The following is a 14283-nucleotide window of genomic DNA, read 5'->3' as shown; positions in this document are numbered from 1 at the left end:
TATATAATCTAATTGCTAAATAGAATGCATCCATTCTATAACAGTATCCAGTTTTTTTACTAAAACGTCAGTGTCAAACTATCAGATTAGATAACTATGTTTCACTGTTCTGAAGAACAGGAAGTTCTGCCATCTGATATTCCCTGATATTGCATTTTAAGAGGAGGAGGTGAAATTTTTAAAAACCAAACCAAACCAAAGAAAGTAGCTCCACCATAGAACAGTCCCATGTAACATCTGATTTACCTGTCCCCAGCCTGCTCCCATTCATCACATAAACAACAAGATACAGTTTATGGTCTGGTAAGAATAGCAATACAAACATCAGCTAAACAGATTTAAATAATATAGGCCTCTCTGCCAATTCCTTTATCCCCTGGCAACCCTGTACCTCCTCTAAAACTTCCCGCTGCTTAGCAATAACACCTGCTGCCTGCTATAAGGCTGTTTTCGTTTGCAGTGTTTGTAGTTCTCTGTAAAGAAACAAAATACATCCAGAGATAACAAACAGATCCTTCTGGGCACAATAAGCATCATGTTCACAGTTACGGGAAAGCACAGAAGACGTTGCCATGGAGGAGGCCAGGTCACATAGGTTCAGGTAGGGAGCAGCTGCAAAGGAAGAAGGGAAGACTGGCACATTTGACCACTTTAGAGATGGAAAGTTCTGTGTGTGTGCCAGAGTGTGTGTGCGGGTTTCTCCTCACAGAAATCTTTGTTCTCTGCAGATCTTAAAAATAGGGAAGACTTTCCCCGGTCCATCTCTTGCCTGCCAAGTTATGTAGTTCACTAGTAGAGTACATGTTCTGGGTGTAGAAGTTCCAGGTTCAATCCCTGGAATCTCCAGGTGCAGTTGGAAAAATTCAGCTGAAAGCTTTGATAGTCATCACCAGTCATTTGACAAGACCAGGATAGGGGGATCAGAGTTTGACTTGGTATATAGAAACTTCCTATGTCTCTCTTCTAAAAAGTCTCTTAAAGGTGCTAAAGTCTAGCAATTATTTGAATGTGTATCTAGTATTAAGCAGCATTTGTGAGGCAGACAAGAAAAGGAAAGAGGGCTATGGTTGTACTGATAAAATTATGTATTAATTTAGATGATATTTTAGGCAAAAAAGGTCAATAGAGGCCAATCTGGAAGGTGCTTCTGAAGATCTTGTTCTTCTAAAAGTAGATTCTGAATTTCCAATCTGCTTAGATTTTTACTGTTCAAAAAAAAATGTTGTCCATACTCCATAACCACAATTAGATATCTTAAATGCAGACACAATTCAAAATCAAGTCACTTAAAACTCATCTTCCAGTATCTAATGGAATGAGAGTAGTGCTGCATCTGGAAGCTCTTGAAAATCTCAGATGGTTTTATTTGAGTATGGCAGCCCAATTTCTTACCAGGACATGATGTCCTAATCACATTAAATATATGCTATAAGAGCTTAATTATTTCTTGGTAAGGCTTTCTGAACCTTTAATAGAGTGAGGTAACTGCCTCAGGTAACTGATTTGGGTGCCTTCAGAAGACAAGTAATTACTCATTGTTGGGATTTCTGCTGGGAGATTTTCTGCCCAATACCATCAATAAATCGGCTGACTTTAGCCAGAGGGCACCCTGTCATAGATTGGTGAGAAGTTCCTTTTGCTTTTCTACCTCACCTAAGAAAATGTCTTGCTCTGGCCCTGGTTCCCAGGGTCCTTCTGGAAAAAAAAGTGTGGTGCTTTCGACTTTTAAATAGCTTGGCAATACAATACATGTGGGAATACTTTTCTTATGTGAATCTTTCAGGCTAACAGCACACGTCTGCAATGTTTTTGAGCTGGTGGGCAAAGTTGGAATTTTAAGAATATGTTACAGGTACTTGCACAAAATGACTGCCATGGCAAATATTGCCATTCCCTCCCCCCGCCCCTGCCCCAGTGTATATCAGGAGACAAACCTGAATATGTTCAATGCCCCACCATCCTTTAGTTGTTTTCTACAATGCAGCTTAATTTTGTCTTTTTTTTTTGGCGGGGGGGGGGGCAGGTGGGCACATTTCTAAATATACTACAAGGCTGCTGTTTGGATTAAAATATTGTACACCTCTTATTGTTGTATATTGATTTTATTATCTAAAAATGGTTTTGTGGTTCCTAAGAACATGTCTGCATTACTGTTTCACAAGGTATGTTTGCAGGAGAAGAATGGGAATGATTCATTAAGCTGGAATGCAGAAAACGTATGATTTATCCTTCTGTGCAAATATTATTTTTAAGGTAAGTACCATGTACCTAAATAGAGCTATATGAATTAATAACTGACACAGTAATAATGACATTGTTTTTCTTCTCTAGCCAAAAGAGAAGAAAAGTCTGGCTTTGCAGACTTTTGAAGCAATACAAAAAGACCACCTCAAGCAGCTATGTCCCTTTCAAATCAGACTCAGCTATATAAAAATTACTTGTGTCCTGCCATTTCAGTATATCATAAATGGGCTGCATCATTAGCATAGATAAAGCCAAATGTAAATTTGCTGTCTATCATCTATCATCTCTCTATCATTACCATAGATAGAATCAAATGTAAATATAGTAACATTTTTATGCAAAAACTAGGAAGTTTTATTTTTATGTTAGTCCCCTGATTGTGCTACTAAAGTCTTCTGAAGTTGCAGGTCTGATTTACTGTCCCATGTTAAGAATTTCATGAATACATTAGTAGGAAAATGCCTTCCATTCATTCCAGGACCGTGTACAGAGCTCTCTGGTTTTGATATTTGGCAGAAGTACTCTTGTAAATGAACTATATTTTAACATCTTTTTTTCCAATTATAAAGCACTTCACACAGCAAAGTCTTATTGTTAACAATTATTAGATGTGTGTGAGTGCGTGTATATGCAATAGGTGGGGGTGTGACCTTCCCCCATCTTCATTTAGTCTAAAAGGCAGCGTTTACACTCCTAGAATCTATCTCCTTAAGAAGCAAATATAATTTGCATTATAGCAGGGATGTTAGCCAAAATTGAAGATGTTCAGCGCTAATTAGCAAGATAATTATGTAGACTGATTAATTGCAACAAAGTAATGTGCTTGCATTGAACAAGCTTCATTAACCAGGCCTGAGTCAAGCTGATGCACGCTGGTGCAAATGGATAGCACAGGCATTCATTCTTCCTGTCAACTCTTCTATCCTTCCCCCTCCTACTGCATCTAGGCTGGCCATGCCAATGCACCATTGTATCATGTACTGCAATATGGGCAAACAGGCTGTCTCTTAAAGCTGGCGTTTACCTGATGCTCACCTGCCCTCTTTTCTTTTACCTCCTGTATATGATTATTCTTAACGGGTAAAAGCCCTATGGAGAGCTGAGAGTAGAGGCTACAGTAGAGTTATGTTGGGCTGACTTGGATGAGAGTGCACAGAAACATCATTTTTATAGCTCCTTTCTCCTACAAACCCCATAGGATTGTCCCTTTGCCAGGTTCAGCTCTACTCACCCTCAGCCATTTCCCCTACTCACAGGTATGAAGTTAGATATTAGCTCTAGCCTGAGGACCATGCTACTTGTTAGGATAAAAAGAGCATTAAGAGGGGAGATGATATGGGCTACAACCTCACAATAATTTCTTTTCAAGATCTGCTGTCATGACGTCCTCTTTGCCCAAATCTGCTGTTTCCGATAAACATTTGAGTGTCTTTCTGTAGGAGACAGGTTCCCAGATAAAATTATATTCTTGATTTGTACTTTGTAGCTGCTTTTTTATATAAAAAATTAGAATTGTGAGTTTGAACACACTTTAAAAGAAAAGGAGATGCATTTATCATAGCATGAAGATAACCATAAGACCAGTATGTTTAAAAGAAAACAGTCCCAAACTTGCCACCTGTCACAGAGTACCCAATTTATGAAGGTTACATTATACTGTATATATGCATGTAAAATTATTGGACTTAGGTTTTAAAAATAATCCTACCCTCATCCTGAGTCTGGAAAAGGAAAGTAAAAATACGTACAGGTGACTATCTGAATTCTAAAAGACAAAGCTGTGCATTGCGTAAAGACTCTTACCCTCTAATCTTGATTTCAGAAGATATTTTAAAATATTCTTTCAGCAATAGTTTCTCTGGGCTGAATATCTCTGTGTGACAAATATATTTCTAGGGAAGGACATGGTCCTGAGCCCTACCAGATCATCTTTCTCAATATAACTGGGGATGTGTTAATATGATCAAAAGTGGAATACCTAGTTAATGGGTCAATCAAGTTCCTCTAACTAATATTGTTTTCCTTGACACTGACATCATTATTCTAGTGTATTATTCTGCTGGACTGAAGCCAATCTGTGTGAGTTCTATAACTGCAATCACTCAAGTCCAGCAATTTGGACACTCATTTCACTGACTCTCTTTGGGCAAATCCATCTTCCTAGACAAGCAGATCAAGCTTGTCCCAGGGATCAAAGCTCTGTTTTCCATTTTCTTCCAGCTTCCCAGAGAAAGCCTAGAGGAAGAAGCCACAAAAATGCCCTTTTGTGGAAGCATTAGTAGTTTCAGAGACTACACAGAGCTAGACAGTACTCCAAAAAGCTGGTTGAACAGAACCCTTAAGAAAACTAATCTATTGAACCCTCTCTTTTGTCTCTAGAAGAATTTCTGTCTCTGAACTGAAGTTTCCCTATACATTCACACCAGTTTCCTTGCCAAATATGAGTGTGTGCATATTTTGACTCTTTTCCCCCAATTGTTGTATAACAGCAGGAGATAAATCTCCACAGTCTTCAAGAATCCCTTTTGGAGCTTTTTCTCTACCCTAATTCAAAACACCTTCTGTGTCCCCCCAATTTTGCACAGACCCAGTCTTTCTATAGCAAACTCTTCTCTCCACTCATGATAGCCAGGCAAAACAGAATTAAAAAAAACAAACCTGAAAAACATAAGGAGCATTTAAGCTCCTCACCCTAGCCAAGGCTTAAATGCTTTCTTCTGTTTGTGTCTGCACTGCTAATTTCTGTGGTTTGTTTAATTTGCATTTTACCTGTTATTCTGAAATGGTTTATTGAACTTTTCAATTTAAAAAATTAGAAATTGTTTCCCAAAGAAGTTACTTGAATATATGTATTTAATGTGCTAAAATCCATAAAATAACTTAATTATAAGAGATATGAGGTTTGTGTATCAACTGGTTTAGTTCACCAAGACACACTTTCAACTATTCTTAAATAGCTAAGAGGGCTTAGTGAAGATGTATTAGGAGAGGATGTCATCTTTGAAGCATGTTCCCAGCTAGTTTGTAGCACCTAACCAATCTCAGCTGATCTCAAAACTTACGTGTGCTTGGCCTTGTTTTGTATTTAGATAGGGTCTAAGAAATTTCAGAGCTCTGGACTAGACTTGGAAATCAAGAAGACATTTTGGAAGGAAGCACTAGCAAACCATATCTGCCTTATTGCCAAGAAAACATCATGGAGATGGACACGAAATCAACAACCTTTGAGTTTTCCTTGTGGTAACATACAGTAACTGCTGAGGTAGCTTCTGGACCTTTTCAGAAACAAATTGTCCACAAAATGACATTTTCCCATTCCAAAAAAAAATTCACAACTAGTGTTATTTCCCTCCTATATAACCTCTGTGTAGAAGACTCAATTTGGAAGCACAACCCTTGTAAGCCCTAACATCTTCTTAGACTTTCTGTTATTCGATTAAGTTTCATCCCTTTCATACTTTTGCCTACAGGAAGGGGCTGTATATAACCTCATTATGATTAATTATCCTGATATCTGACAAACATCTGCATTGAGAGAATGAATTAATTAGTCCTAATCCAAGAGACAATAACCCTCTGATAGCCATTACTATCTCTTCAGTTCTAGATACTAAACCAGCCTAACCTACTGTTGATATATTGGACTGAAACTCCAAAAAGACCCAGATAGAATTTATAGTATTTTTATACATTGTATTAAGCCATGCTTTTCTAAATAAGACACAATTGGCTTGGTTCATGTAACATGCTAAGCCAACTCCAAATAAATCTCCTTATGGCTTGGTACAGTGTGTTCTCACAGTCACTATGGCAATGAAAGTTAAAGGGTTGGTTAACCTATCTTCCTTGCCCTTCCCCACCCCCACCCCCACCCTCACCTCACCTTAATTTAAATCCTTCATCAGTTTAGCCACTCTATGTATCTGATGAAGTGAATTATGGCTCATGAAAGCTTATGGAAGGAAGGAAGGAAGGAAGGAAGGAAGGAAGGAAGGAGTATTCTTTTTAATAACATTTGTTGGTCAGAAATGGTGCAAATAACCTGCTTCTATTTTTTTATCACCATGGACTAACAAGGCTGTCCTCCTATTATGCCAATAAAGTTAATTCTTTCTCATAGATAATTTAAAGAGCTTTCTACTATTTGAAAATGTCTTTCATTTAAAAAGAAACCCTCAGTTCTTTCCATTGGACTTGCATACCTTTGTTCTTTACTGATATTTTAATATGTTTGTTACTTTTATTTATTAATTATTTGTTATTATTTTGATTTTTATAAGAGCTTTCTGTTAGTTTAGTTTATATTATGGTTCTTGCTAGATCTTTATCTTCCTTAGAGAATATAAATTTGAGATACTGAAATTTCATATTTGAAATGATAGTAAAATATCATTAACTAATTTATTCTTTAAATGCCGTATATCTTAAATTTCTTTAAATGCCTTGTATCTCTAACTATTATAACTACTGCTACTAATAACCACCACTGTACTACTGCTTCTAGCCAAGTAAGGAAATTTAATATATTTCACAGGAATATGCATACATATTCAGATGACTTATTTCCAGATAAGTTTACATAGAATTACAAGTTGGTTTTCCAGCCCTGAAATTCTAGATTTTGAAACGTCTGAGTAGGGACCATCTGTTATACCTCTAAACACATCTTTAACTTGGATTTTGTTGTAATTGAATGCTACTTGGTTATTAATTTTTACCTGCTTTCTTAAAATTATTTTCTTTTTAAAATTCAGCCATTTCTTGAGTTATTTCCAATAGATAATGCCCAAGGTTTATTGTCCTAAGTAAAATTAATAATTGTAGCAACCTTTAAATCATTTCTGTGATAGAAGAAATTCTATGCACTTTCCAGGAGAAATCTGTATTTAATTTTCCCAAATACAAAACCTGATAAACTTGCTTCAGCAGGTAGCATCATTTTTGCAGCTGATACTTCCTGACTGTAGAGTTAAACCAGTTTCTAAAAGAGAGAAATTCTAAAATAAAACTAGTAATTCTTCACTGCATTGACACAACTAGGGTAAAATGTATGACTTCTCAAAATTGTATGAGCTTTGCATTTGTGCATTTGTTAGCCCCAAGGTTGTAAGCTAGTATCTGTGCTCATAGAATCAAACACAAAAGATTGATTCTTCCTTGTACTCACAAATGGGGGGGAAGATACTAACAGAAGTTTGGAGCTATCTGAATCACTGCATTCTTATAATTCTTAAAAATGTAATACTAGATCTATCCTTGGAAGCAATTCCTACTGTATACAGAAGACTAATTCCAAGGTAAATATGCACCAAATTTCAACCTTACATTTATTATATAGAATTATATAGAATTATTTTCATTTCTTAATGAAAATGGATTATTAGAATGAATAATGACTTATTATAATGACTTATTATATAGAATTACTTTCATTTCTTAATGAAAATGAATTATTAGAATGAATAATGACTTATTATAATGACTTATTATATAGAATTACTTTCATTTCTTAATGAAAATGGATTATTAGAATGAATAATGACTTATTATAATGAATTATTATATAGAATTACTTTCATTTCTTAATGAAAATGGATTATTAGAATGAATAATGACTTATTATAATGAATTATTATATAGAATTACTTTCATTTCTTAATGAAAATGGATTATTAGAATGAATAATGACTTATTATAATGACTTATTATATAGAATTATTTTCATTTCTTAATGAAAATGGATTATTAGAATGAATAATGACTTATTATAATGAATTATTATATAGAATTACTTTCATTTCTTAATGAAAATGGATTATTAGAATGAATAATGACTTATTATAATGAATTATTATATAGAATTATTTTCATTTCTTAATGAAAATGGATTATTAGAATGAATAATGACTTATTATAATGACTTATTATATAGAATTACTTTCATTTCTTAATGAAAATGGATTATTAGAATGAATAATGACTTATTATAATGACTTATTATATAGAATTACTTTCATTTCTTAATGAAAATGGATTATTAGAATGAATAATGACTTATTATAATGACTTATTATATAGAATTACTTTCATTTCTTAATGAAAATGGATTATTAGAATGAATAATGACTTATTATAATGACTTATTATATAGAATTACTTTCATTTCTTAATGAAAATGGATTATTAGAATGAATAATGACTTATTATAATGACATTATATAGAATTACTTTCATTTCTTAATGAAAATGGATTATTAGAATGAATAATGACTTATTATAATGAATTATTATATAGAATTACTTTCATTTCTTAATGAAAATGGATTATTAGAATGAATAATGACTTATTATAATGAATTATTATATAGAATTACTTTCATTTCTTAATGAAAATGGATTATTAGAATGAATAATGACTTATTATAATGACTTATTATATAGAATTATTTTCATTTCTTAATGAAAATGGATTATTAGAATGAATAATGACTTATTATAATGAATTATTATATAGAATTATTTTCATTTCTTAATGAAAATGGATTATTAGAATGAATAATGACTTATTATAATGAATTATTATATAGAATTACTTTCATTTCTTAATGAAAATGGATTATTAGAATGAATAATGACTTATTATAATGAATTATTATATAGAATTATTTTCATTTCTTAATGAAAATGGATTATTAGAATGAATAATGACTTATTATAATGAATTATTATATAGAATTACTTTCATTTCTTAATGAAAATGGATTATTAGAATGAATAATGACTTATTATAATGAATTATTATATAGAATTATTTTCATTTCTTAATGAAAATGGATTATTAGAATGAATAATGACTTATTATAATGACTTATTATATAGAATTACTTTCATTTCTTAATGAAAATGGATTATTAGAATGAATAATGACTTATTATAATGACTTATTATATAGAATTACTTTCATTTCTTAATGAAAATGGATTATTAGAATGAATAATGACTTATTATAATGAATTATTATATAGAATTACTTTCATTTCTTAATGAAAATGGATTATTAGAATGAATAATGACTTATTATAATGAATTATTATATAGAATTACTTTCATTTCTTAATGAAAATGGATTATTAGAATGAATAATGACTTATTATAATGACTTATTATATAGAATTACTTTCATTTCTTAATGAAAATGGATTATTAGAATGAATAATGACTTATTATAATGACTTATTATATAGAATTACTTTCATTTCTTAATGAAAATGGATTATTAGAATGAATAATGACTTATTATAATGACTTATTATATAGAATTACTTTCATTTCTTAATGAAAATGGATTATTAGAATGAATAATGACTTATTATAATGACTTATTATATAGAATTATTTTCATTTCTTAATGAAAATGGATTATTAGAATGAATAATGACTTATTATAATGAATTATTATATAGAATTATTTTCATTTCTTAATGAAAATGGATTATTAGAATGAATAATGACTTATTATAATGAATTATTATGTAGAATTACTTTCATTTCTTAATGAAAATGGATTATTAGAATGAATAATGACTTATTATAATGAATTATTATATAGAATTATTTTCATTTCTTAATGAAAATGGATTATTAGAATGAATAATGACTTATTATAATGACTTATTATATAGAATTATTTTCATTTCTTAATGAAAATGGATTATTAGAATGAATAATGACTTATTATAATGACTTATTATATAGAATTACTTTCATTTCATTATGAAACATAATGATTTAACTAGTGTATATATGGAAATCAGTCATAAATTGAACAACCTAGATGCAAATGTATTTGTCAAATGTTCTCCATGTAGTTATTTTAAATATAATTGCAGGAGAATTTTAAAGCTTACATGTTTTATCTTATTTTATTAGGAGCTTAAAGTTGAACACCTAGCAAAAAACATTTTTTTCATCCCAGGCAGAGCTCACCATGAATCCAATTAATATTTATCACTGACTGATGAAGGAAATGAGCTCTTATTTTAACACGTTAACTCCCACCCAAAGTCACATTTTGGCATGCTAAAGGAAGAGAAAATAGAGGGTGCCATGATATTCTTCCCACTGATCTTCCAAATGATCCATTTGTGATACTTTCCCATTAAAGTGCTGCAGTGAAGTTCTTACCAGGATTGACCGACATCCAAACAATTATGGATTTCTGATTCTGGGTGAAATTGTAAATGAATTCAGGCAAATTTAAGTTGATTTTTTCAGAAATTTCTACTCAATCATGAAATGTCAGGGATAGGACAGGCTAGCAGAAAAGTTTGGGAAAATATGTATAGACTCCTCTATATTTTATTGGATGGGCTAGGAAAAGAAGCCATTCTTACACTGTTATGGAGCAAATTTATCAACTTCATAAAATTCTTTTATATCACTATTCATTTTATTGTACATGACAAGTATTATTTCTGTATTTATTCTATAGTTTTATAATTTGTAGACTCTGGGCAGCAAACCAACATAGAAAATAAAAATAATGATGATGATGATGATGATATAAAGAGCACATAACTAAAACACTTTACATTATTTTCCCAAATAATACATCAGAGTTGAAAACATCATGCAGAACTACATCATTACTTCATAATTTTTCATTATTTAGTTTTTATGTTTATCGGAATGTACATTTTTATTCTTTCCAAACCATTGGAATGTTGGAAAGAAATTATGGAAAAGAGCTTGGGACTTTGTCCATCTGTCTGCCCATCATCAGGATAACTCTTCAAAAAGCTGGAACTAAATTTTAGAGGGAGGTAAGCCAGCAAAAGAAAGATAGTCTCTGAAAATGGGCAGGATCAGGCTGGCAGTTGTGGAGAAAAAACGTTCTCCATGAATCCCATAGAAGTGGGGCAGCAGCTCGGATTGCAGCTGCTATCTCCCCTCTCCTCTTAGTCACATGATCTAGAGTGAAGTGTAGACAGCCTGTCCTGCCCTTGCCTTCCCAGTGCACATTTACACACAACATGCATAGGCACAATATGAGGGTAGAGCAAAAACACAAACTGTCACAAATTCCAACACCTCCTGTGGCCACTGCAGGTAGATGTTGAAAAGTATTTCAGAAGCCATACTCCGCAGGCTTTCCCTAGCTTGATATTATAAACCTCCACTGGCATTTTTTTAACCAAAATGTGGTTTACAAATACTATGAATAAAGCAGGTCCATTATTTATTTCAAATAAAGTACTTTGAACATTTTCCAAGCTTTACAAAGTCCTTATTGCCTTTGCTGTGCCAGCAGTTCTAGGGTTGGAAGAGCTCACAGAAATGATCAATGAGTGGGAAAAAAACTGGGCAGCATCTGAGATGGAACCTCAAGGCGGCCCAGACTTGTGTGCCAGTAACTTCCAGAAAGAAAGGAATGTTAATGTATTAATTACCTGCAGTGGTTGAGGTAGTTTTAGTCTTGGAAATCATGGTCCTTCAGGCTTCCCTCTCTCTTAAATGGCTATGTATATTATTCTTAAATGAAGATAGGAAGCCACGTGAAGTGGCATCTTAGACTTCTGCTCTAAACATCCTGCCTTGCTTACGTCTGATGCAGTCTGAATCCTAACAGTCTCTTTCCTCATCCTTCTTTCTTTCATATAACGTATGATTTAGTCTTTGGGTGCATTCAGTGGCCCCCCAACACACAAACACAACTTGCTACTGATAATTGCATAACTTTGTAGTAATTGGTGCTTCTTCTTCCTGTTTTTCTCCTGAAAAAAAGTGTCGCTTATTTAGGTAATAGAAACTACTAGGTTAAAAAAAATCTCAATCCGTAGCAGTTTATATTAGGTATATAACAAGTATACCTTTATAGTATTTGTTCATGGTAAATGCATTATTCTTCAAAGTGCTTTAAGATTCTTTGCTGGAACATGGCTATGCCTATAGGAAGAGACCATGCTATGATTTCTTTGGATAGATATCTCATATAATGCAGATACCTGGTGGAACCTGATGTCCTTGATAGATTTTGGACTTCAACTCGTTGGCCCCAGCCAACATGACCAATGCAAGAAGATGTTGGGAGTTCTCCAAAACATCTGGATAGCACCAGATTTTCTAGATCTTATATAAACATATATAATGCTTTACTTACTTGCATATTTTGGTCATTGTGATTGCAATCTCACTAGTCAAAATGAAACCTGAATACTTCATGACTTTCTGTCAAGGTCCACCCATTTTCTCTTATTAGTCACATTTATTAATACAAGGTCTAGTTTTCATAAGTGAAAATGCATAAATTTGATTTTATTTAGAATTTCTGTTTTAAAAGTAGGATGAGAAAGAAATATAAATTAGTTGCAAGGCTATGAGGGCAAAAATGAATGGAGCTTAAATATTACAGGAGGACAGATCTAGAAGATGTAGTGCACTCGCATTCCCATTTTAGAGATAGGAACCCTACTATCAACCACACTACCACTTACTCAAAATCATAGACTGTATTTATAGGAAGGAAGTGAACTAAGCTCTTTTACCATCCTTTCTAATACAGTATTTCATTTCTGACCTTCCTGGCTTGAAATCTCTGTACTGTTTATACAGATACACATTTCTCTGCAAAACTATAGAATGGAGGGTTTCTAGGCAGAAACATATGGAGTTTTCCTTCCTTCCTTCCTTCCTTCCTTCCTTCCTTCCTTCCTTCCTTCCTTCCTTCCTTCCTTCCTTCCTTCCTTCCTTCCTTCCTAGTAAGTTAAAAAAAAAGAAACAGACTTCTATGCATACAGCATTTCAGAAAGCTTGAATGGCAGTTACTGGGGAGAAGAATTGCAGGTCAGATATACATACATACATATACTGTTGACAGTCCAGACTACCCCACACCTCTTGAAACCACTCTATTAACAAAATATGGAAAGCATGCACTATGCAGCTACTTACATCTTGGAAGATTGCTAATCCCTTGCCATAGTGCTGTGGGGTCTCTGTGGATTTCATGCGGTAAGCGTGCTTGGCAGAGAGCAAGCACATTGTCAGCATCTCTGTACATGCCATCATCTTTGTGCTAGAGATTTATCAACTGTTTCACACTGACACTGGCCTTTCTGATTTCCCTCCCACTCCAAAAAGTTGCCTGCCCCACTGGCTGCCCTGGATTCAGTGATGGTGAGCTGCTGAGGCTGCTGCGCTAGAGCTGGAAACAGCAACTAACTGAACACGAAGGGATGCTCTTGCCAGCCTCCAGGCAACTTTCAGTGTGTGCTTAAATCCCCTCCCCTAGACTCTGCCGATTGGTCAGGATTTTTGATGGACAAGTTTCCTCTTAGAATCTCATCATCGCTCTAGAGCAGCAGACTCAGCAAGAGATTCCTCCCTAGAGAGAGGAGGATTTAGTTTAAGGATTTACAGGCTGTGCTTTGTTTGCTGCATTTACACCACTCAGCAGGAAGAATATTGAAGAACAGATTAAGAGAAGAACAATTTGTATGGCAGGTACAAGTAAGTGAGATAAAAGAGGAAAGACTGAATGATCTGGGCATGAAGAAAATTAAGGGTGCTGTACCATCAGCATCATAGATACGAAAGGACAACAAAAGAAAGAAGTGGGGAGGGGAAAATAGCAGGTGTGCAACCAGTTGTGTTGATGACACTAATTGCTTTTTTGTGAATTGAAATTTCCTGTATGTCTGACAAGGCTAGTTGTGCAAAGGTCAACTTATGCAGCTGGATAATTGCTGGAGCAAGGTAGCACTGGCTGGGCCCACTCAGCGTATTATGGCCTTTATACATGTGTATCAAGCTTTCTACATACTACTATAGGAAATTGCTCTGGATTTCATTAATAAAAGACTCCTTGCTCAGACTCCCAGGCATAAATGCAGCTCAATAAGCTTTTTTTACACCCAGTATCCTGCATAAAATGTTATTAAGTGTGAACAAGCTGTTAGTTCACTAGCCAGTGTTTTGTACTACAAGAAAAAGAAACATTTCAAACAGAAATGAACAATGGCCATAGAGAAGTTAGGTCAG

At 33.7% G+C, this 14283-nt stretch overlaps 1 protein-coding gene across 1 annotated transcript in view; it reads right to left on the bottom strand.

Annotated features, from left to right (window-relative positions):
* Positions 1-13487, bottom strand: part of NECAB3 (N-terminal EF-hand calcium binding protein 3) — a 113807-nt gene extending 100320 nt beyond the window's left edge. The window contains exon 1 of the mRNA XM_063297228.1: positions 13195-13487. Within this exon, the coding sequence (XP_063153298.1) occupies positions 13195-13311 (117 nt within the window). The 5' untranslated portion in view covers positions 13312-13487. The remainder of the gene's footprint in view (positions 1-13194) is intronic.
* Between the last annotated feature and the right edge of the window lie 796 nt (positions 13488-14283).

Source organism: Candoia aspera, chromosome 3 (assembly GCF_035149785.1).
Source record: "Candoia aspera isolate rCanAsp1 chromosome 3, rCanAsp1.hap2, whole genome shotgun sequence".
Lineage (NCBI taxonomy): Eukaryota > Metazoa > Chordata > Lepidosauria > Squamata > Boidae > Candoia > Candoia aspera.
Note: the sequence above shows the minus strand (reverse complement) of the source record. Positions and strands in the feature narration are given on the sequence as shown.